The sequence below is a fragment of the Pseudophryne corroboree genome, chromosome 10 (genome assembly GCF_028390025.1).
Source record: "Pseudophryne corroboree isolate aPseCor3 chromosome 10, aPseCor3.hap2, whole genome shotgun sequence".
NCBI lineage: Eukaryota > Metazoa > Chordata > Amphibia > Anura > Myobatrachidae > Pseudophryne > Pseudophryne corroboree.
The window spans coordinates 298720216-298746285 of NC_086453.1; the positions used below are offsets into that span (position 1 = coordinate 298720216).

The following is a 26070-nucleotide window of genomic DNA, read 5'->3' on the forward strand; positions in this document are numbered from 1 at the left end:
CCGGCAGCCAATCAGGGAAGCGGCCGCAGCAGTCGCTCCTGATTGGCTGCTGCTGCTGCGGCAGCTTCCCTGATTGGCTGCCGGTCCGTCAGCTCTGATTGGCTGGCAGCCGGCGCCACATTTGAAGTGCCGCCGCGTTCAGCGTTTGTCTATGGCTGCCGCCCGGCTAATTGTAAGTAGTATTACTTACACACACTCCCTCCCGCACATGCGCAGTGTAAACCCGTGAATCCCGGGATTGGATGCTCCAATCCCGGGATTCAAATCCCGGCATTTTTGGGCCCAAATCCCGATCCCGGGATTGGCCTCCCTAGTCGCAATGCTCCAAAAACCCAGATTACAAACATGGGCAAGGGAGGCCATCCAACGCGTCATCAGAATTTCATCAGGAGTATATATTGTATGTATGTATATATATATATATATATATATATATATAAAACTCCAACTCAGCCGGCACTCACATAATGGAGAATAAATGCCCTGGTGTCCAGTTCACAAAACTTCCATAAATGTCCAAAACAAACGGCACTCAGGGACTGTCATATATGCAAAAGATGTATTGAAGTTAGATCGAACGTAAACGTTTTCGGGGACACAGCCCCTTCGTCAGGATCACAAGACAATAACAATTAAAACAGACACAAACACACACATTTAAATACCTTATTGTAACTCACCTGTCCACGTCCGCTCATCAGACACGCAGGCGCCGGCAAACGACTGTGACGGACTTCCTGTGAAGACAGGCACCGTTACCATGCAGACGCTGGCTTGCGTTCCACCTGACTGGACTTCCTGTTCCTCACAGCCGCCCTTAGTGCGCATGCTCCAGCGCCCGCAATCTACGAGAAGAGGGGCAGGGAGAGACAAAACATGACAGACAGTGTGAATAATGACATGCACTGCAAATAATAACATGCACTATTGGTGACAATTACCAAACTGTTAATAACAACACATTAATTCACATAAACAGAAAAAACACCATATATGAGAACCTGCTGTAAGAACATTGAATAATGATAAAGACCAACGACTTATCAAGCCATACTGCATTCTCAGAACTTATAGGGTATTCCAGTTGATCTTCTCATTAAGCCCCATTGGGTAGATAGTACCCAATCGCATGATCCATTGGGATTCTTTAATTAACAGATTTTTGGATCTATTCCCCCCACGTAAAGATGCTGGAACATGATCAATCATGAAATATTTCAAAGAGGACAGGGGATGGCCCCTTTCCCTAAAATGCTTAGCAACAGGTTGATACAACATCGTTTCTGTTAGAGCTCTCTAAATTTGATAGAGTAGCTCCAGGAACATTGATGGTGTGTATGGATGTTTCAAGTTTGTATACCTCTATACCCCATGAAGCGGGCTTAGGGGCTATGCGCCAATTTATTTATTCCTTTCTTGATGCTGAAGAGTTTAATCATGATCTGTTTTTGACCCTCTTGGAGTTGACATTACGACAAAACAATTTTTTGTTTGACAGTAATTATTACCTTCAGCTACGGGGGTGTGCCATGGGATCTCCTGTGGCCCCCTCATATGCCAATGTTTTCATGTTTAGTTTTGAGGATGTCACATTCCTTGAGGATCCTAATATTTGTCACAATGTATTATGGTACACCAGATACATTGATGACATGTTTATGTTATGGACAGGTGGTGTAGAGAATTTAATAAACTTGTTGGCTGTGATTAATGATGCACAATCTCCAATCCGGTTGACGTACTCTTACAGTTCCACAGAAGCTGTTTTTTTAGATGTCAGGATTTTACTTAACAACTGTAAATTTGAGACAGAAGTGCATCATAAAATCACAGACAGAAATACTCTATTGCAAGCCTCTAGCCATCACCCTGAATCCTTAAAACGGGGTCTCCCACTCTCTCAGATGATGAGGATTGCCAGAATCACAAGTGATTCAAACAAAATAGAAGGACATATAGACAACCTTATTGTTAAATTCCTTGAAAGAGGTTACGATAGGGAAGTCCTCTTGGAACAGAAAACCAGAGTACTTGGCATGTCACGTACAGATTTATTACATCCGCAACACAAGGCTAAACAGGAGGTACTGCCAATGGTATCCGATTATACAGTTGCCAGTCCTATTATTAGAAGAGCCACACAAGCGTTGTGGCCTATGGTAAAATCTGACCCTGATTTACCGGTTTTCAGGAACACCAGACCGATGGCTGCATTTAGGAGGGGCAGTAATCTTCGTGATCGTCTTGTACACACAGACATTACAGGTTGTGGGGTCCCTAGGCCTCACAACGTGTATACCAAAAAGCCAGGTTGCTATAGGTGCGTCAATTGCGCCACGTGTACCCATTTAGTTGCTTGTAAGTCCTTCAAGCATCCTCACATCAACAAGACATATGAGATCAGACATGTTCTCACTTGTAGTACTGCATTTGTAGTTTATATCATAGTTTGCCCATGTGGGCTTTACTATGTGGGTCAAACTATTCGCAAATTTAGTGAGCGCATGGCGGCACATCGCTCTGCCATACGTCTCACTCTAGAGGGGAGATTTATTGATCAACCTGTTGCTAAGCATTTTAGGGAAAGGGGCCATCCCCTGTCCTCTTTGAAATATTTCATGATTGATCATGTTCCAGCATCTTTACGTGGGGGGAATAGATCCAAAAATCTGTTAATTAAAGAATCCCAATGGATCATGCGATTGGGTACTATCTACCCAATGGGGCTTAATGAGAAGATCAACTGGAATACCCTATAAGTTCTGAGAATGCAGTATGGCTTGATAAGTCATTGGTCTTTATCATTATTCATTATTCAATGTTCTTACAGCAGGTTCTCATATATGGTGTTTTTTCTGTTTATGTGAATTAATGTGTTGTTATTAACAGTTTGGTAATTGTCACCAATAGTGCATGTTATTATTTGCAGTGCATGTCATTATTCACACTGTCTGTCATGTTTTGTCTCTCCCTGCCCCTCTTCTCGTAGATTGCGGGCGCTGGAGCATGCGCACTAAGGGCGGCTGTGAGGAACAGGAAGTCCAGTCAGGTGGAACGCAAGCCAGCGTCTGCATGGTAACGGTGCCTGTCTTCACAGGAAGTCCGTCACAGTCGTTTGCCGGCGCCTGCGTGTCTGATGAGCGGACGTGGACAGGTGAGTTACAATAAGGTATTTAAATGTGTGTTTGTGTCTGTTTTAATTGTTATTGTCTTGTGATCCTGACAAAGGGGCTGTGTCCCCGAAAACGTTTACGTTCGATCTAACTTCAATACATCTTTTGCATATATGACAGTCCCAGAGTGCCGTTTGTTTTGGACATTTATATATATATATATATATATATATATATATATACAGGTTGAGTCTCCCTTATCCAAAATGCTTGGGACCAGAGGTATTTTGGATATGGGATTTTTCCGTATTTTGGAATAATTGCATACCATAATGGGATATCATGGTGATGGGACCTAAATCTAAGCACAGAATGCATTTATGTTTCATATACACCTTATACACACAGCCTGAAGGTCATTTTAGCCAATATTTTTTATAACTTTGTGCATTAAACAAAGTGTGTCTACATTCACACAATTCATTTATGTTTCATATACACCTTATACACACAGCCTGAAGGTCATTTAATACAATATTTTTAATAACTTTGTGTATTAAACAAAGTTTGTGTACATTGAGCCATCAAAAAACAAAGGTTTCACTATCTCACTCGCACTCAAAAAAGTCCGTATTTCGGAATATTTGGATATGGGATACTCAACCTGTATATCTTTGATGAATCCCACAAGCAGCAGCACTCAGAGATGTTTTTTTTAAAAGTGCAAATAAATAATTTATTCCATCACACAATCCAACGTTTCGGAACCATGATGCCCTTTTGCCAAGGTGAAGACCTTCACCTTGACAAAGCGGCGTCATGGCCCCGGGGTCGGCTCCCGGCGTGCGTTTTCCACGGACTGTGGAACGCTTAGTATTTCTGGGATCGTGGAGCATTGGCGCTGTTCAGTAATAACGGCTGTTTAGGATGCCTTACGAACAAGGTATGTGTCTCTGTGATCTGACATGAGTATATGTATACTAGGTGGTGATGTTTTAGGCTGAGTGCATTTGTAAATTACTATGATGAATCCCATTTCCGGTTGGGAGTTTCTATGGGTGGTGCCTATACAGATATGTTAGCTATATAAGGCGCGAATGGTCAGACCATTAACGTGGGCTACCGGATGACCGTTTGGTGTTTTTAAAACTTAATTTCCCATTGTGTAAGTTGCCTTTAGTAGTTTTTTTACAAACCCAATGTATTTCACATTACCCAGTTTTTTTCCTTTTCTCATTTTTATACAGTTGTTATTGTTGTGCAGTACAGAAAGCTTTTTTTCATTACTGAAAAATTATAAACTAGTGGTTTGATTTTCTATAAACAGGTCTTAAAACGATATTCTTGCATGTCAGACATTACCTCTTCGTTCAGCACCTCACTCTCGACATGCCGAAGATTGTTCTTTGCCTGCACATATATCTCTGCCGTGTGCTGACCCTCAGGGGGGTTTGGCGCTGGATAGCATGGAGGTGGCGGGAGTCTAGAGTCTGGAGCAGGCGGTAGAGGGGGTGGAAATGCTGGAGGTGGCGGCGGGGGTATAACAGAGCACTCTCCCTTATTGGTAGCATTTGGTTCAACTTCAGGATTTAACAAGTCCATATAAGTCTGCATATCCGTGATTGCAGTTTCAGGGGGCCCTGATGAAACACAAAATAGAACAGAATGGCATTATTAATCAACGTATAGGAATTCAAGAGATACATTAAAATAAGTGTAACAAAACAAGTCTTATGGGCCCTACACACTGGCAGATAATACTGAACGATATGAACGTTCTCGTTCATATCGTTCAGTGTGTAGGCACCAATGATGAACGATGCACGGCCCCGCGCTCGTTCATCGTTGGTGCCGGGTCGCTTATGCATGCAGGCCAATATGGACAATCTCGTCCATATTAGCATGCAGTGCTATGGAGCCGGGTGACGGGAGGAGTGAAGAAACTTCACTCCCCCCGTCACTACCCCCCCCCCCCGCCACCAGGTCGCCGTCGGCCGTATCCGCTGTTGGGCAAAACGGCGACAGATCGCCAAATGTGTAGGGGCCATTAGACTACAACTGATAGAGGGTGCATGAAAGTTTAATACTGAACACGAATAAACAAGAATCGAGCGTTTATAAAAGAACCCATACACTTAATGGAGGGAAAGATTTGTGGGCCCCCGTGACTTATTTTTCCTCCAATCAATATTTATCCTTCCTGGGAAACAAAATCCTTTTGTACAAGGAAAGGAAAAAAAAAAAAGGAGCATTACAGCAAACTCCTGGAAAGCAGATGAAAGAAAATAAAATCAGGTGTGTGTTTTAAATATAGCACCTGTGAAACCCAAGGAGAGGATCAGAGGTGTAATGTGGGCGTATTAGGGTTTTAAAAGATTAAACTGCAAATATTTTTTTAATCAAGGAAAGGATTTGATAAATAGATATGAAAAGGCATTGCAAAGAATTCAGACAGATTATGAAATACACACAACAGCTTCTGCATTCTAGCATACAAATATAAATCAGTGGAAGATAATACCGTGGTCACACATGGAGTTTATGGGCCTAAGGTGGTCATTCCGAGTTGTTCGCTCGGTGCTATTTTTAGCAGAATTGCAAATAGGCTAAAATCCAGCAGTTCTGCGCATGCGTATGCACAGCAGGGCGCACGCGCTAAACAATTTTACACAAAACTATGCTATTTTACTCACGGGCGAACAAAGCTTTTCAATCGCTCTGCTGATCGTACTGTGATTGACAGGAAGTGGGTGTTTCTGGGCGGAAACTGTCCGTTTTCAGGGAGTGTGCTATAAAAAGCAGGCGTGCCAGGTAAAAACGCGGGAGTGTCTGGAGAAACGGAGGAGTGGCTGGCCGGACGCTGGGCGTGTTTGTGACGTCAAACCAGGAACTAAACGGACTGAGGTGATCGCAATCTAGGAGTAGGTCTGGAGCTACTCAGAAACTGCAAGGAAATACTTAATAGCAGAATTGCTAATCTTTCATTAGCAATTCTGCTATGGTAAGATATACTCCCAGAGGGCGGCGGCTTTGTGTTTGCATTTCTGCTAAAAGTAGCTAGCGAGCGAACAACTCGGAATGAGGGCCTAAATCAGGGGGTAATTCGGACCTGATCGCAGCAGCAAATTTGTTAGCAGTTGGGCAAAACCATGGCTCTCATTCCGAGTTGATAGCTAGCTGCTTTCGTTCACAGCGCGGCGATTAGTTGAAAAAGCGACACTTCTGCGCATGCGTACGGGCCGCAGTACGCACGCGCAAAGTACTTTCACACGAAACTATGCAGTTTTACACAAGGGCGAGCGACGCTTTTCCGTCGCTCTGTTGATCGGTGAGTGATTGACAGGAAGTGGGTGTTTCTGGGTGGTAATTGGCCGTTTTCAGGGAGTGTGCTAAAAAAACGCAGGCGTGACAGGCAAAAACACAGGCATGGCTGGGGAAATGGGGGAGTGGCTGGCCGAACGCAGGGCGTATTTGTGACGTCAAACTAGGAACCAAACAGTCTGAAGTGATCGCAAGGAAGGAGTAGGTTTCCAGCTACTCTGAAACTGCATGAAAAAATTTCACCACTATTCTGCTACCCTTTCGTTCGCAGTTCTGCTAAGCTAAGATACACTCCCAGAGGGCGGCGGCCTAGCGTGTGCAATGCTGCTAAAAGCAGCTAGCGAGCGATCAACTCCGAATGAGGGCCCATGTCACTGCAGGTGTGGCAGATATAACATGTGCAGAGAGAGTTAAGGCCCATGCACACAGTGAGATTCGGGCTATGCCCGATTCTCACTATGCGACAGGGGCTAGGTCGGCATCGCAAGCACATAATGAGTGTGCTTGCGATACTGACTATGGGGTCATTCTGACCTGATCGCACGCTGCAGTTTATCGCAGCAGTGCGATCGGGTCAGTACTGCGCATGCGCCGCAGTGTGCCGGCGCATGCCAGACGGCCGAAGGCCCATTTGCTAACAAATTTGCTGCTGCGATCAGATCTGAATTCTGCCCTATGTTTCCTAACCAGGGTGAATGCGTCCCCTCTACCACCGTGTCTCTTCAGGTTATGTAATAATCCACCACTAACAGGTGAGGTAATAATCCCCCACTAACACCTCTGCAATACCTGTGCACAACAAAGCAATTCATGTACTAGGTATAAAAAGCCTCACTGATGTACGAAGCATCTTGCAGTTCTGAAATGATCTATATGTTGGAGTAGAATGATCGCTATAACTTACATGTTGCTTGGAGGGGATACGCTCAGCATCCCAGCGGTTGGGATATCGGCGGTTACGCACACCACAGCTCTTGGATCAGGAAAAATGCTGGGGGGAGGGGGGGTTGTATATATCACTAGTGATTTTCACCGAGTGTTCTGCTGAATATTGCTGCTGAGAGCTACTTGTCCCAGAGGAATAAATGCTGCTGGAAAATTTAGCTCAAATTGAAAACAGGAGCGTCTGACAACGACTTGCTGCTCGAGACTTAATCACGGCGGTTGAAAGTTTATCTGCAGGTCAAATCTCAGAAATCCCGAGCAAAATCTCCCAATAGTTTAAGAGCAGCAATTTTCATTGGCGGTTGAGATGCCGACGGTGATGTTCAAAGGACATTACGGTGTAGTCTCTCTGTGTTACGATAATGCACTGTTACAGTGTTCTTATTATTCCTCTACGTTATTAAATTTTACCTGTACTGACCATGGTAGAATTTATCTCACAATGGTGGTCATTCCGAGTTGTTCGCTCGTTGCCGATTTTCGCTATGCTGTGATTTGTTGCTAAATGTGCATGCGCAAGGCACGCAGGGCGCATGCGCTTAGTTATTTAACTAAAAACTTAGCAGTTTTGCTGTGGATCCTGCGGCGCTTTTCAGTCGCTCTGCTGATCGGTGAGTGATTGACAGGAAAGGGGCGTTTCTGGGTGGAAACTGAGCGTTTTCCGGGAGTGTGCTAAAAAACGCAGGCGTGTCAGGGAAAAACGCGGGAGTGTCTGGAGAAACGGGGGAGTGGCTGGTCGAACGCAGGGCGTGTTTGTGACGTCAAACCAGGAACTAAACGGACCGAGCCGATCGCAATCTAGGAGTAGGTCTGGAGCTACTCAGAAACTGCAAGAAAATATTTAGTAGCAGATCTGCTAACCTTTCGTTCGCACTTCTGCTAAGCTAACATACACTCCCAGAGGGCGGCGGCCTAGCGTTTGCAATGCTGCTAAAAGCAGCTAGCGAGCGAACAACTCGGAATGAGGGCCAATGTTCTCTCTGTGTTTATGCCTAAACCGGATTCTGCAATACTAAAGACCATACTGTACTGTACTTGCCTATTTTTTTTTTTTCTTTCCCCACTGGGCAAGTTCCTTTAGTAGAGATTTAATAAGTCAATGTGAAGGGGGCTGGGCGACACGGGTCATTATGATTTTCACCATGGGAATATTGGGGGGTATACAATATTAAAGGACATCTGTCCAGTTTGAAAAAGCAAATTTCATTAAATCTATTAGGCTGCACATATTTGAAAATACATCCTATCTTTAAGCTTGGGAGACACAGCAAAACTAGTCCAGGGTTAAGTAATGGGATCAGTATGATATCAGCAGACCGACGCGTGCGCAGCATGTCCCCTCGTGAGCTCGCTGCGTTCGCCGCGCTTCGGGCCTGGTGGCGACCGAATATTCCTCCTCGCCACCAGCCGAGTGGGGATTTCAGCCGGCGGTTGGGATTCCGATCGCCGGTATTTTACTGGGTGTCCTGATTCCGGCGTCCGTAGCCTGACAGTCGGTATTCCGACAGTCAGCAAATTGAATGCCTCCCTGAGTAATATTACTTAATTTGGTTGAATGGGCCATGCTGTGCGGCCTTCATATATTCTTATTAAGGCCAGTAGTGACGGAGAGATTTCCCCAGAGATGTGTGCTGAGCGATCTATCAGTGACTGCTCAGCACACATCTCTCCCCCAGCTCAACACAGCGCCGATGTGTGCTGAGCGAGGGGCGGCGGGTGGGGGGGCCACTCATTTCACCCAGCGGGTGAATCTAGCATGTGCCAAATCTAGCACGTGCAATAGCAATGCGCCTATCGCTGTAGGGGGGATACACGCGGAGAGATCCGTGCTTAACTTCTTAGCAATCTAGTCAGATTGCTTAGCATTTAAGCACTGATCTCTCCTGTGTACCCCCCTATATACACCTCATTTGAACCTTAAGGGGGGTACTGACGGGAGAGATGTGTGCTGAGCGATCTTAACACAGACCGCTCAGCACACATCTCTCCCCCCCTTCCCCCGCTCAGCACAGTGCAATGTGCTGAGCGAGGGGGGCTACGGACGGGGGTCGCTCACTTCATGCAGGCTCAATCTAGCACCGGCGATAGCGATGCGCGGGGCTGCACATTTCTTTCGCTGGGGGGCATACACGCGGCAGATCCGTGCTCAAAATCTAAGCAATCTAGTCAGATTGCTTAGATTTTAAACACGGATCTCTCTGTGTGTACCCCCCTATATAGACCTCATCTGACATTACACATCATTGTGTTATCTCATCTGCAACTGTTCACTCTTCTCAGACAGAGTCCAAATACAATTTGCTCCAACTATTGTAGGCAGTTTGTTGATGTCACTGGGAAAAGAAGGACACAGTTTAGTGCTGCCCATGATTACATGTATGCAATGGGTGATGGGAATTGTAGTGTAGTCACAGTTATTGCACTCTGCTCTGTAACATCTCTCCAGATACAAAGCCAGGAACAAATATACAAATAGAGTGCGCTGTCAACGGCAGCCTGTACAGGGAAGGTCAATTCCCTTAGAAATATATATATGAAGAGAAAGAAAAGTACTGGCGCCGGCTGAGATTCAATAACAGAATATATAAGAATATAAAATATATCTTTAATGAATTTATCTAGGAGATTTTCTTATCTCTCAAGGGTAAAACAACAACATTAAAAAATGAACACTGTAGGAAACCACAAAGTATTAACCCTTTCAGTTTAAATGTCCACAATTCCTGGCTAGGACACTAATCCACATTTGCCCACAAGTTATTTCGTGTATAGCTTTTTACCAGACTTGCATCCGGATAGAGTCCCCTAGGGGTCCCATGCAAATGGAGTCCAGATGGCAGTTGGGGATAAGTCCGGGTCTGTAGAAAAACTTGTGTCGGAATTTGATCCAGTGGATGCTGATGGGTCCAGATAACACCAGGAGGTGGATATGGGTGCTGGTACTTGTGGTCCTACAAGGACAAGCTCAACGTGTTTCGCTGGTCTAATGGATGCCAGCTTCCTCAGGAGCATGAGTCCAGTGTCCAATTTATGAACTATATATACCCTTAATAATTAGGGATTAGTTAAAAACATCTGTTAACCTTACTAACATATTAAAATCTATCACACAAACCCAATGTTAGACAACAGCAGAAGGCAATCAATAGTGGACTATCATTGATAGAGATCTTTATTTATAAAAACGAGTTCTCCAAACATCATAAAAATGTAGATTTATAATACAGAATTTGTATCATGTGATCGCCCCCGATCACATGATACTAGATAGCCAATGATACCAGTGTTGATAATTCAATACAATCGCGCGCCAGACCACGTGACCAGCTCCGATCACGTGGTCAAGCTAGCGCGACATGCGTCTCACGGACCAGGAGAGGGTCGTCCCACATTACTACTCGTCTCGTATATTTCCGCCCGGGACCACGTGACTAGCTCCGATCACGTGACCCCGCTAATGCGTCATGCGGTTCACGGACCAGGAAGAGATCACATCGCTCCGTGGAACGCACGCATACGAATAGGGAAGTGCATCCCGCACTCCTAAATCCTTGGAGTGCAATACTCATTAGCATTATATGGATACCAAGAATAACAGGCATAGTTAAGATAAAGAAATGAATAAGTAAATAAATAAAATAAATAAAATAATATAAATTAAATGCAAAGTATTATGATTTAAAATAGGACAGCACGTATGAACAGATAAAATATCCAGCCATATTTAGACAAAAAATGTCGGGGAGACCATAATTGAAATAGCATATAGAATTTCTAATGTCAGACCATATATTACTGTTATTATCATGCTAGACAAGAGGAGAATGCTATTATTAAATTTCAAACAAATGTCATTTTTCATATCTAACCTTTAATTTTATATATATATATATATATATATATATATATATATAAGAATTTACTTACCGATAATTCTATTTCTCGTAGTCCGTAGTGGATGCTGGGAACTCCGTAAGGACCATGGGGAATAGCGGCTCCGCAGGAGACTGGGCACATCTAAAGAAAGCTTTAGGACTATCTGGTGTGCACTGGCTCCTCCCCCTATGACCCTCCTCCAAGCCTCAGTTAGGATACTGTGCCCGGACGAGCGTACACAATAAGGAAGGATTTTGAATCCCGGGTAAGACTCATACCAGCCACACCAATCACACCGTACAACTTGTGATATGAAACCCAGTTAACAGCATGATAACAGAGGAGCCTCTGAATAGATGGCTCACAACAAGAACCCGATTAGTTAACAATAACTATGTACAAGTATTGCAGACAATCCGCACTTGGGATGGGCGCCCAGCATCCACTACGGACTACGAGAAATAGAATTATCGGTAAGTAAATTCTTATTTTCTCTGACGTCCTAGTGGATGCTGGGAACTCCGTAAGGACCATGGGGATTATACCAAAGCTCCCAAACGGGCGGGAGAGTGTGGATGACTCTGCAGCACCGAATGAGAGAACTCCAGGTCCTCCTCAGCCAGGGTATCAATTCGTAGAATTTTGCAAACGTGTTTGCCCCTGACCAAGTAGCTGCTCGGCAAAGTTGTAAAGCCGAGACCCCTCGGGCAGCCGCCCAAGATGAGCCCACCGTCCTTGTGGAATGGGCTTTTATTGATTTAGGCTGCGGTAATCCTACCGCAGAATGCGCCAGCTGAATAGTGCTACAAAACCAGCGCGCAATAGACTGCCTAGAAGCAGGAGCACCCAGCTTGTTGGGTGCCATCAGGATAAACAGCGAGTCAGTCTTCCTGACTCCAGCCGTCCTGGAAAAATAAAATTTACAGGGCTCTGACTACGTCCAGCAACTTGGAATCCTCCAAGTCCCCAGTAGCCGCAGGCACCACAAAAGGTTGGTTCAAGTGAAAACCTGAGACCACCTTCGGGAGAAACTGAGGACGAGTCCTCAACTCTGCCCTATCCATACAGAAAATCAGATAAGGCCTTTTACATGACAAAGCCGCCAATTCTGACACACGCCTGGCCAAGGCCAAGGCCAACAGCATGACCACTTTCCACGCGAGATACTTTAGCTCCATGGCTTTAAGTGGCTCAACCAATGTGACATTAGGAAATCCAACACCACGTTGAGATCCAAAAAGTGCCACAGGAGGCACAAAAGGAGGCTGAATATGTAGTACTCCTTTAACCAAAGTCTGAACTTCAGGCAGTGAAGCCAGTTCTTTCTGGAAGAAAATCGACAGAGCCGAAATCTGGACCTTGATGGACCCCAATTTGAGGCCCAAACGTCACCCCTGCTTGCAGGAAGTGCAGGAATCGACATAGTTGAAATTCCTCCGTCGGAGCCTTCATGGCCTCCCACCAAGCAACAAATTTTCGCCAAACGCGGCGATAATGTCTTGCGGTGACATCCTTCCTGGCTATGATCAGGGTAGGGATGACTTCCTTCGGAATACCCTTTTCCTTTAGGATCCGGTGTTCTACCGCCATGCCGTCAAACGCAGCCGCGGTAAGTCTTGTAACAGACAGGGTCCCTGCTGCAGCAGGTCTTGTCTGAGCGGCAGAGGCCAAGGGTCCTCTGCCAGCATCTCTTGAAGTTCCGGGTACCAAGCTCTTCATGGCCAATCCGGAACCCCGAGTATGGTTTTCACTCGTCGCCTTCTTATTATTCTCAGTACCTTGGGTATGAGAGGTAGAGGAGGAGACACATAAACCGACTGGTACACCCACGGTGTCACTAGAGCGTCCCCAGCGATCGCCTGAGGGTCCCTTGACCTGGCGCAATATCTTTTCAACTTCTTGTTGAGGCGGGACGCCATCATGTCCACCCGTGGTCATTCCCAACGGTTTACCCGCATTTGGAAAACTTCTGGATGAAGTCCCCATTCTCCTGGGTGTAGGTCGCCCATCGGAGAATCCTTGTGGCTTCTGCCATCGCCATCCTGCTTCTTGTGCCGCCCTGTCTGTGTACATGGGCGACCGCCGTGATGTCGTCTGATTGGATCAGTACCGGCTGGTTCTGAAGCAGGGGCCTTGCTTGTCTTAGGGCATTGTAAATGACCCTTAGCTGCAGAATATTTATGTGAAGCGAAATCTCCTTGGAAATTTCTTCCCTGTGTGACTGCACCCCAGCCCCGAAGGCTGGCATCCGCGGTCACCAGGACCCAGTCCTGTATTCCGAATCTGCGGCCCACTAGTAGATGAGCCCTCTGCAGCCACCACAGCAGCGACACCCTGTTTCTTGCTGACAGGGTTATCCGCTGTTGTATCTGTACATGGGACCCGGACCATTAGTCCCACGGGTCCCACTGGAACGTCCTTGCGTGGAGTCTTCCGAATGGAATTATGCTTCGTACGAAGCTACCATTTTTCCCAGGACTCGTGTGCATTGATGTACCGACACCTGTCCTGGTTTTAGGATGTCTCTGACTAGAGATGACAACTCCTCGGCTTTTTCCACTGGAAGAAACACTCTTTTCTGGTCTGCGTTCAGAAACATTCCCAGGAACAGAAGACGTGTCGTCGGGACCAGCTGTGACTTTGGAATATTGAGAATCCAGTCGTGCTGTTGTAGCACTTCCCGAGAGAGTGCTACCCCCACTACCAACTGTTCTTTGGACCTCGCCTTTATCAGAAGATCGTCCAAGTACGGGATAATAAAAACTTCCTTCTTGTGAAGGAGTATCATCACTTCAGCCATTACCTAGGTAAAGACCTTCGGTGCCGTGGACAACTCCAACGGCCGCGTCTGGAACTGATAGTGACAGTCCTGTACCACATATCTGAGGTACTCCTGGTGAGGGGGGGGGGGGGGGGGGGGGGAATGGGGACATGCAGGTACGCATCCTTGATGTCCAGGGAGACCCTGTAATCCCCCTCGTCCAGGCTCGTAATAAGCGCCCTGAGCGATTCCATCTTGAACTTGAATCTTCTGATATAAAAGTTCAAGTATTTTAATTTCAAGATGGGTCTCACCGAACCGTTGCGGTACCACAACCACTGTGGAATAGTAACCCCTTCCTTGCTGAAGGAGGGGCACCTTGACAATCACTTGTTGTGATTATAGTGTTGAATATCCACCAACACCGTCTCCCTGGCAGAGGGAGGTGCCGGTAAGGCAGATTTTAGGAAACGGCGGGGGGAAGAACGTCTCGAACTCCAGCCTGTACCCCTGAGATACTACTTGAAGGACCCAGGGATCTATGTGAGAGAGCCCACTGTCCGCTGAAATATCTGAGACGGGCCCCCACCGCACCCGGGTCCGCCTGAGCAGCCCCAGCACCATGCTGTGGACCTACCGGACGCAGGGAGGACTTCTGCTCTTGGGAACTAGCTGTGTGTTGCAGCTTTTTCCCTCTACCTTTGCCTCTCGGCAGAAAGGATGAGCCTCTAGCCCACTTGTTTTTCTGGGGCCGAAAGGACTGTACTTGATGATACAGTGTTTTCTTTTGTTGTGGGGTAGCCTGTGGCAAAAAAATTAATTTCCCAGCAGTAGCTGTGGAAACGAGGTCTGAAAAACTATCCCCAAACAGTTTTACCCCCTTATAGGGCAACTTCCATGTGCCGATTCGAGTCGGCATCGCCTGACCATTGCCAAGTCCATAAGCCCCGTCTGGCGGCAATGGACCTAGCGCTTATTTTTGATGCCAGCCGGCAAATATCCCTCTGTGCATCACGCATGTATAAGACCACGTCTTTTATATGCTCTATTTTCAGCAAAATATTGTCCCTATCCATAGTTATTTTCCGACAGGGAATCTGACCACGCAGCGGGAGCACTGCCCATCCATGCCGAAGCAACGGCTGGTCGCAATATAATGCCCTAGTGTGTGACCATATCTTATAGGGTAACCTCCTGCTTTCTATCAGCAGGTTCCTTCAGGGCGGCCGTACCCGAAGACGGTAGTGCCACCTTTTCTGATAAGCGTGTAAGCGCTGTATCTACCCTATGGGGTGTTTCCCCGCGTGACCTATCCTCTGGCGGGAAAGGGTACGCTGCCAATAACCGTTGTAGAAAATATCAATTTCTTACCGGGGGAAGACCACTCTTCCTCACACACCTCATTTAGTTTCTCAGATGCAGGAAAAACTACTAATAGTTTTCTCTCACCAAACACAATACCCTTTTATGTGGTATAATCATAAATGTGTAATACATTTTTCATTGTCTCAATCTTGTAACGGGTGGACCTATTTGGAGGGTACACCAGTCTCATCGATGTCGACACTGGAGTCAGTATCCGTGTCGACATCTGTGTCTGTTATCTGAGGTAGCGGGCGATTTTAGAGCCCCCCATGACATTTGAGACGCTGGAACAGGCACAAGCTGAGTAGCCGGCTGTTCCGTGTCGTCGGCCTTTTATGTAAGGAGTTGACACTTTCACGTTGATCCTTCCATAAGTTCAACCACACCGGTGTCGACCCCGCAGGGGGTGACAACATATTTACAGGCATTCGCTCCGCCTCCACCTCATTATCCTCCACATACCTGTCGACACAGCCGTACCGACACACAGCACACACACAGGGAATGCTCTGATAGAGGACAGGACCCCACAAAGCCCTTTGGGGAGACAGAGGGAGAGTATGCCAGCACACACCAGGGCGCTATATATCACAGGGATAGCACCTATAAAAAAGTGTTTTCCCTTATAGCTGCCTATATGTTGTATACTGCGCCTAAATTGTGCCCCCCCCCCTCTCTTTTTAACCCTTTCTGTAGTGTATTAACTGCAGGGGAGAGCCAGGGAGCTTCCCTCCAACGGAGCTGTGAGGGAAAAATGGCGCCAGTGTGCTGAGGAGATAGGCTCCGCCCCTTTTTCGCGGACTTTTCTCCCGCATTTTTATGGAATCTGGCAGGGGTTAATATACATCCATATAGCCCTGGGGGTTATATGTGATGTATTTTTGCCAGCCAAGGTGTTTATATTGCTGCTCAGGGCGCCCCCCCCCCCAGCGCCCTGCACCCTCAGTGACCGGAGTGTGTGGTGTGCATGAGGAGCAATGGCGCACAGCTGCAGTGCTGTGCGCTACCTTGGTGAAGACTGATGTCTTCTGCCGCCGATTTCGGGACCTCTTCTTGCTTCTGGCTCTGTAAGGGGGCCGGCGGCGCGGCTCTGGGACCGGACTCCGAGGCTGGGCCTGTGTTCGGTCCCTCTGGAGCTAATGGTGTCCAGTAGCCTAAGAAGCCCAAGCTGGCTGCAAGCAGGCAGGTTCGCTTCTTCTCCCCTTAGTCCCTCGATGCAGTGAGCCTGTTTCCAGCAGGTCTCACTGAAAATAAAAAACCTAAAACTAACTTTTTCTAAGAAGCTCAGGAGAGCTCCTAGATTGCACCCTGCTCGGTCGGGCACAAAAATCTAACTGAGGCTTGGAGGAGGGTCATAGGGGGAGGAGCCAGTGCACACCAGATAGTCCTAAAGCTTTCTTTAGATGTGCCCAGTCTCCTGCGGAGCTGCTATTCCCCATGGTCCTTACGGAGTTCCCAGCATCCACTAGGACGTCAGAGAAATATATATATATATATTTATTTATTTTTTTTCCCAAAGAGATACACGTGTGGAGCACACTTATATCTATCTCAATTAAACTTAGATGTATATATCTGATTGAAGGGAGATATAGCAACTATAAGAAGGAAAGGGGAGAGCATGAAGACGAATATAATAATGAGAATTGAATAGCTATTGGATATCACATACGGAGACCCTTATCAGTTTTATCGGATTGTGTTCAACTCAATTGTCTCATTCAGCCCATCTGGATGTAGGGAGCCGAATTTTAAAATCCAGTATACTTCCCTGCAACAAAGCTTATTGAACCTGTCACCCCCCCTAGATGTGGGTGCGACATGTTCCAAGCAGGTCAGAGATAGACTTTTCGGATCTCCCATATGTGCCTGCGAAAAGTGTCTTGATACACTATGTTTTTCATATCTCCTAATGATGTTTCTGCGGTGCTCCATAAATCTAGTGTGTATGGGTCTTATGGTTCTCCCCACATAATTAAGCCCGCACCCGCAGGTTAGGAGATATATTACATAGTTCGTGTCACAGTTCATAAATGTTTTCAATTTATATTGTTCGTTATTTCCTGGTATGATCAAAGAGCATATTTTTTTGGGCATATACGTACATGTAGTGCATCTAGTTTTCCCACATCTGAAGCACCCATTCGGTTTAGTTGACAACCACAGACAGCCTGTCGGAGTTTCCTTTTTTTGCCCTATGGGATCCAAAAAGGAGGGGGCTAATATGGTTTTCAGAGAACGGTTCTTTTTGAAAACCACTGAAGGTTTGGAGGGAAGTATTTGACTAAGAGTACGGTCCTGTCTTAGGACTCTGTAATTTTTAAAGATGATAGATCTAATCTCTTGAGCTGAATTATTATATTTGCAAACAAAAGCTAGTTGTCTTGCATCTTTCGTGCTTATTTGATTTATATCTTTATTTTCATCCCCAATGATTTTATCTTTAATTTTAGAAGTGAGAAGTTTATTCCTATCCATATGATAAACTTCGCTGAAAGCTTGTTGGAGGAGTTTCTCAGGGTATTTTCTCTGTCTTAGAGAATCCATAAGTTCCTTAGCCTGCCTAGAGAAGGTATCAATATTAGAACAATTACGTCTGAGACGCATCATCTGCCCCTTGGGGATATTGCGTTTCCAAGGGGCAAAATGAGCGCTCTCATAATGTAAATATGAAAAGGTGCTAACTGACTCCAGGGTCACATCCAGGAAGTTTATACTCTCCCTGCTATGCTCAAAGGTGAGCATAGCAGGGAGAGTATAAACTTCCTGGATGTGACCCTGGAGATTGTAGACAATCAAATTGTCACAACAAATTATACTAAGTCAGTTAGCACCTTTTCATATTTACATTATGAGAGCGCTCATTTTGCCCCTTGGAAACGCAATATCCCCAAGGGGCAGATGATGCGTCTCAGACGTAATTGTTCTAATATTGATACCTTCTCTAGGCAGGCTAAGGAACTTATGGATTCTCTAAGACAGAGAAAATACCCTGAGAAACTCCTCCAACAAGCTTTCAGCGAAGTTTATCATATGGATAGGAATAAACTTCTCACTTCTAAAATTAAAGATAAAATCATTGGGGATGAAAATAAAGATATAAAACAAATAAGCACGAAAGATGCAAGACAACTAGCTTTTGTTTGCAAATATATAATAATTCAGCTCAAGAGATTAGATCTATCATCTTTAAAAATTACAGAGTCCTAAGACAGGACCGTACTCTTAGTCAAATACTTCCCTCCAAACCTTCAGTGGTTTTCAAAAAGAACCGTTCTCTGAAAACCATATTAGCCCCCTCCTTTTTGGATCCCATAGGGCAAAAAAAGGAAACTCCGACAGGCTGTCTGTGGTTGTCAACTAAACCGAATGGGTGCTTCAGATGTGGGAAAACTAGATGCACTACATGTACGTATATGCCCAAAAAAATATGCTCTTTGATCATACCAGGAAATAACGAACAATATAAATTGAAAACATTTATGAACTGCGATACGAACTATGTAATATATCTCCTAACCTGCGGGTGCGGGCTTAATTATGTGGGGAGAACCACAAGACCCATACACACTAGATTTATGGAGCACCGCAGAAACATCATTAGGAGATATGAAAAACATAGTGTATCAAGACACTTTTCGCAGGCACATATGGGAGATCCGAAAAGTCTATCTCTGACCTGCTTGGAACATGTCGCACCCACATCTAGGGGGGGTGACAGGTTCAATAAGCTTTGTTGCAGGGAAGTATACTGGATTTTAAAATTCGGCTCCCTACATCCAGATGGGCTGAATGAGACAATTGAGTTGAACACAATCCGATAAAACTGATAAGGGTCTCCGTATGTGATATCCAATAGCTATTCAATTCTCATTATTATATTCGTCTTCATGCTCTCCCCTTTCCTTCTTATAGTTGCTATATCCCCCTTCAATCAGATATATACATCTAAGTTTAAATGAGATAGATATAAGAGTGTGCTCCACACGTGTATCTCTTTGGGAAAAGAAAAAAATAAAAATAATATATATATATATATATATATATATATATAAAATTAAAGGTTAGATATGAAAAATGACATTTGTTTGAAATTTAATAATAGCATTCTCCTCTCGTCTAGTATGATAATAACAGTAATATATGGTCTGACATTAGAAATTCTATATGCTATTACAATTATGGTCTCCCCGACATTTTTTGTCTAAATATGGCTGGATATTTTATCTGTTCATACGTGCTGTCCTATTTTAAATCATAATACTTTGCATTTAATTTATATTATTTTATTTATTTACTTATTCATTTATTTTACATATTAATATGTGTTTCTTCACCTTAACTATGCCTGTTATTCTTGGTATCTGTATAATGCTAATGAGTATTGTACTCCAAGGATTTAGGAGTGCGGGATGCACTTCCCTATTCGTATGCGTGCGTTCCACGGAGCAATGTGATCTCTTCCTGGTCCGTGAACCGCATGACGCATTAGCGGGGTCACGTGATCGGAGCTAGTCACGTGGTCCCGGGCGGAAATATACGAGACGAGTAGTAATGTGGGACGACCCTCTCCTGGTCCGTGAGACGCATGTCGCGCTAGCTTGACCACGTGATCGGAGCTGGTCACGTGGTCTGGCGCGCGATTGTATTGAATTATCAACACTGGTATCATTGGCTATCTAGTATCATGTGATCGGGGGCGATCACATGATACAAATTCTGTATTATAAATCTACATTTTTATGATGTTTGGAGAACTCGTTTTTATAAATAAAGATCTCTATCAATGATAGTCCACTATTGATTGCCTTCTGCTGTTGTCTAACATTGGGTTTGTGTGATAGATTTTAATATGTTAGTAAGGTTAACAGATGTTTTTAACTAATCCCTAATTATTAAGGGTATATATAGTTCATAAATTGGACACTGGACTCATGCTCCTGAGGAAGCTGGCATCCATTAGACCAGCGAAACACGTTGAGCTTGTCCTTGTAGGACCACAAGTACCAGCACCCATATCCACCTCCTGGTGTTATCTGGACCCATCAGCATCCACTGGATCAAATTCCGACACAAGTTTTTCTACAGACCCGGACTTATCCCCAACTGCCATCTGGACTCCATTTGCATGGGACCCCTAGGGGACTCTATCCGGATGCAAGTCTGGTAAAAAGCTATACACGAAATAACTTGTGGGCAAATGTGGATTAGTGTCCTAGCCAGGAATTGTGGACATTTAAACTGAAAGGGTTAATACTTTGTGGTTTCCTACAGTGTTCATTTTTTAATGTTGTTGTTTTACCCTTGAGAGATAAGAAAATCTCCTAGATAAATTCATTAAAGATATATTTTATATTCTTATATATTCTGTTATTGAATCTCAGCCGGCGCCAGTACTTTTCTTTCTCTTCACAAAGCCAGGAACCATTGCAGGGATTCAAATAATCACCTACAAAAAAAAAAAGCATTTCTGAGACAGCAATAATTAAGAAAAAAAATAGGATTTTAATAGCTACCGGTAAATCCTTTTCTCTTAGTCCGTAGAGGATGCTGGGGACTCAAAAAGGACCATGGGGTATAGACGGGATCCGCAGGAGACATGGGCACACTAAAAGACTTTGAATGGGTGTGAACTGGCTCCTCCCTCTATGTCCCTCCTCCAGACTCCAGTTAGAACTGTGCCCAGGGAGACGGACATGTTGAGGAAAGAATTTATTGTTTAAACACGGTGAGTGTCATACCAGCTCACACCTCAAACATGCCACAGAACGTGGCATTCAATAGAACACCAGCCGACAGCATGAATATATATATATATATATATATATATATATATATATATATATATATATATAGAGCAACACGCTGACCGAAACCGTAACCCAACCTGTGTGTAAACACGACCAATAAAAGCATACCGCATGCCACGGCATGAACAACGTCAGCAACAGACTGACTAAAAGGAAACACATGTGAAACCATAACCAATAACTGCAGATACAGTACGCACTGGGACGGGCGCCCAGCATCCTCTACGGACTAAGAGAAAAGGATTTACCGGTAGGTATTAAAATCCTATTTTCTCATACGTCCTAGAGGATGCTGGGGACTCCAAAAGGACCATGGGGTCTATACCAAAGCTCTAGAACGGGCGGGAGAGTGCAGATGACTCTGCAGCACCGAGTGCCCAAACAAAAGGGCCTCAACAGCCAGGGTATCAAACTTGTAGAATATTTGCAAAATTGTTTTAACCCGACGAAGCCGCTGCTCTGCAAGGCTATACACCCGAGACCCCTCGGTTAGCCGCCCAGGATGAGCCCACCTTCTTGGTAGAATGGGTCTTCCTCAATTACGGTAACTGCAATCCAACCGTAAAACGAGCAAGCTTAATCGCAATTCAGTTCCAGCGTGCAATAGTCTGCTTGGAAACAGGAACCCCAATCTTGTTGGGAGCATATAGGATAACAGATCTTCCGTTTTCCTGATCTGAGCCAATCTGTCAACCCAAATTTTCAAAATTCCGACCACATCGAGATACTCCGATGTCGCCCAAGCATCAGCAGCCACCGGCACCACAATAGGTTGGTTTCAGTATCCGATGAAACCGTTTTTTGGCAGAAACTGCTGCCGAGTTCTCAACTTCGCTCTATCTTCATGGAAGATTAAACATGGCTCTTGTGAGACCAAACCGCCAACTCAGACATCCGCCCTGTGGATGCCAAGGTCGACCTCATGACCACTTTCCAATTAAGGAATTTCAACTTAACCATACTGAAAAGTTCAACCAAAGAAATTGCAGGAACTGCAACACCACGTAAAGATCCCATGGTGTCACAGAGGCACAAAGGGAGGATGGCCGTGTTAGACTCCTTTTACGAAAGTATTAAACTCTGGAAAGGAGGCCAATTGTTTCTTGGAAGAAACCCGATAAAGCTGAAAACTGAACCGTAAATGAGCCCAACCTAAGATCGCATCCACACGATCTTGTAAAAAAAGAAAGGAGAAAACGATCCAACTGGAAATTTTTCCATAGGAACCTACTTGGATTCTCACCAAGACACAAAATTTTCCCCCAAAGATGGTGGTAATGTTATTACGTTACTTCTTTTTTGACTGAAGAGAGTAGGGAAGACCTCACTGGAAATACCCTTCCGGGCTGGGATCCGACGTTCAATCTCCAAGTCGTCAATGGAAATCGTGGTAAGCCTTGGAACAGCCACGGCCCCTGCCATAACAGATCCTCTCGCAGAGGAAAAAGGACAGGGATCTCCTATGAGTAAAATGCTGAAGATCCGGATACCAGCCCTCCTTGACCAGTCTGGAACAAGGAGGATCATCTGAACTCTTGTTTCTCTTATAATCTTTAACATTTTTGGAAAGAGCGGAAGTGGAGGTAACACATAGACCGACCGAAACACCCACGGTGTCACTAGGGTTGCTTGAGGGGACCCCCGACCCGTAACAATTTTTTTTTGAAGTTTCTTGTCGAGGCGAGACGCCATCTTGTCTATTTGCGAAATTCTCCAAAGACTTATCACTTCTGTGAAAAACCGCTTGATGAAGACTCAACCTTCCTGAACGGAGAACGTGTCCGCCGAGGAAGTCTGCTTCCCAGTTGTCCACTCTTGGAACGAACATTGCTGATATAGAACGTAAATGTTTTCTTCGCCTAGTGGAAAATCTTTCAGGCTTCTGCCCTTTCTTCTCCGGTATTTGTCTGTAGAAAACCGTTATAACGGCCCTTAACTCTAGACCGTTAATGGGGCGACAAGTAACCTAACATGACACTTGTCCTTAGTGAGCATTGTGTCGCTACCACAGGATCAACATACTGGACTTGAAACCATGATTATCCCAGGTGGAAACCGGACCACTTGTCCAACAGGTCACGCTAAACACTTAGGTCTGGAACCTGCCCACTGAATGGCCTCGTAGGCCCCAACCATCATTTTTAGCAACTGACTATATCGACGGATTGACACCGGTACAGGTCTGTTAGCGCTTCTTTTTATTTTATTTTTATGAAAGCAAATAAACTCTTCTCAGTACTGCCTCTAATAATATTGTCCAAGCCGATCACCGCGTCACTGGGACCAACAGGGATCCTGGGCAGTTGTGTTGTTGAAGAACAGTCAAGGAGAAAACGTTTTGCACCATTTGGCTTCTTGATCTCCCCATAATTCGGAGAGCGATTCAGTACAGAATAAATATGACTCCTTACTATCGAAGGAAACCCATCCCACCGGCATCACCCTGGTGAAATGGTAACAACAATCCTGAATCGCAAACCTCAGGTAAGCGTAAAGCGGAAGAAACCGTAATTAGACCTTCCTACTCCACTGTCAGAGTGGAGAAACCTGCCATGAGATATTCCCTCATGAAGATTAAGTAGGAAAAATCGGGATTTGTCTGACCGAGTCGTCCGGCCTCGGGAGTACGAAAAAGCTGGAACCACAGCTTCTTCTTTTTTTTTCCTTCTTTTTTTATGACCGATACAGCAGGACAATGACCTGATCCAGACACAACTCTTGTACTGCGTCACATACTACCTCCCTGTCACGAGGAGGATCGGCAAGGTCGATTTGAAAAAATCAGTGAAAGGACTGTCTGGAACCCCCGCATGTCCCCCTAGGGACTCTATCCTTAACTCACTGGACCATGTTCTTTCCATAACTGACTGAAGAGTATTAGACCCCCGCAAGAGAGACCCAACGTCCCACGGTGGAGCTGGCAGAAACCAACGGATGATTTCTGTTCCTGTGATCGTGAAAAGGCAGCTGACCTCTTACCTTCTTTACCTTCCTTTACCTGCAAAGAAAGGGGAATCCTTATCTATTCGGTTGAAATGACAGCATCCTACCACAATGCGTCACCACCCGTTGTGTGGGAACAAAGGGCAAGAAAGGTAAACTTACCCGTGGCACCTGCCTAGAGCATATGAACAAGGCCATCACCAACCAGGCTTCCCTTCATGGGAACGAGAGTCCACTTCTTTTCGGATTCAGCATTTGCATCTCTTTGGTGAATCCACAACGCCCTCCTAGCTGAGACCGCCATGGAAGTGGCCCGCGCACCCAAGAGTCCCATCCCTTGTAGTCGCACGGTAGTATGTTGCAATGTCCTAGACATGACCCAACTCAAGGGGTAACACATCTCTCCTCAGGGTAATTATATCGGATGACCAAGTAACCGACCATTTCTGAATACAATTTCTCCCCCCTGTGCGTGCAATGCAAGTATAATCAAAGCATATCATTAAAAAATCACTTAGCTTCCTGTAAACGATCCTTTCTGACAGGGCCCCGTGCAGAACAGGGGTTGACTCTCACTTTATTCTATCCACGGCAGGAAAAGAATAAACACACGGACTCCTCGTGATGATTTGAAACCATCTTGTCACGGCTGACCTAGAGCTATTCAAAAGAGCGACGAGCACATGAGAAGGAAAAGTTTACTTCAGCATTCATTGTAAATTCTATTGTATAAACGTACACATTTAAATACACATAAACACACGTATATCTATATATACATATCTCATATACATATATATATTTTTGTCAGGAACAGCAGGGTCCCTAATGACATTAATGCGTCCTTAATGCGTATGAACATGTACTGAATGCCGATGTTGTGGATCTAATCAGGAAACATTATGGTCAACAAAAGACATAGTATTCGTGTCGACAACAGGGAGTAGTAACTGGGCAAAATAACATTCTTATGACCACGAGGGGTCTGAGGGAAATATATACATAATTTTAATATTACTCCCCCACAAACATTACCACGTCTGTGCTCGAGCTACAGCTCAATGTAACCGCACCATACATATACATAAATATATATATATATATATATATATACAGGTATAGCTTTTGTACATTATCATGTTAACTTATACCCAGTCATATTAGTTGGTGCCGACAGGGTCACCCACATACGTCTGTGTCTCCTATATAGTGTTCTCTTTGGAAAAGCTTACAACTACTGACACACTGACACTTAATCTCATGAATCAAGTACCATCAGGAGTCGGCAGTGCCGACAGAGGGATTCGTATAGCTGTTTGTGGCAGAGCACTCACACATGCCGACACACGTGTACTAAACACCCACCGACATTACACTTACTATAATGGGTAGATCCCAGTATCTGACAGGAAAAACACAGAAACCGTATACCAACCCATTTACCACACGCTCATTATATATATATATATATATATATATATACATATATATATATATATATATATATATATATATATATATACAGTGCATCATTTGTACCTATAATGCACTAAACAACTGTGCCCCCCCTCGTTTTACACTGTGATCTATTCAACAGTGTTTTGGCGGGGCCAGCGTCTCTGTGAGGAGAAAATGGCGCTGGATAGAGTTGTGAGGGCTAAGCCACGCCCCCTTATCGGGGCGCTTCAGTCCCGCTAGTTTTTCACATTTTTATACTGGCGGGGGTCTGTATACAGTGCCTATGCACTGTATACCTCTTTGCCAGGATGTATACAATAAGATTTTACTTACCGGTAAATCTATTTCTCGTAGTCCATAGTGGATGCTGGGGACTCCGTAAGGACCATGGGGAATAGACGGGCTCCGCAGGAGACAGGGCACTTTAAGAAAGAATAAGGAATACTGGTGTGCACTGGCTCCTCCCTCTATGTCCCTC

General features: G+C 44.9%; 1 protein-coding gene across 1 annotated transcript in view; it reads right to left on the reverse strand.

Moving 5' to 3' along the window:
- LOC134966567 (espin-like) overlaps window positions 1–26070 on the reverse strand; it is a 620060-nt gene that overhangs the window by 220378 nt on the left and 373612 nt on the right. Inside the window, exon 7 of the mRNA XM_063943414.1 lies at window positions 4476–4753. Within this exon, the coding sequence (XP_063799484.1) occupies window positions 4476–4753 (278 nt within the window). The remainder of the gene's footprint in view (window positions 1–4475; window positions 4754–26070) is intronic.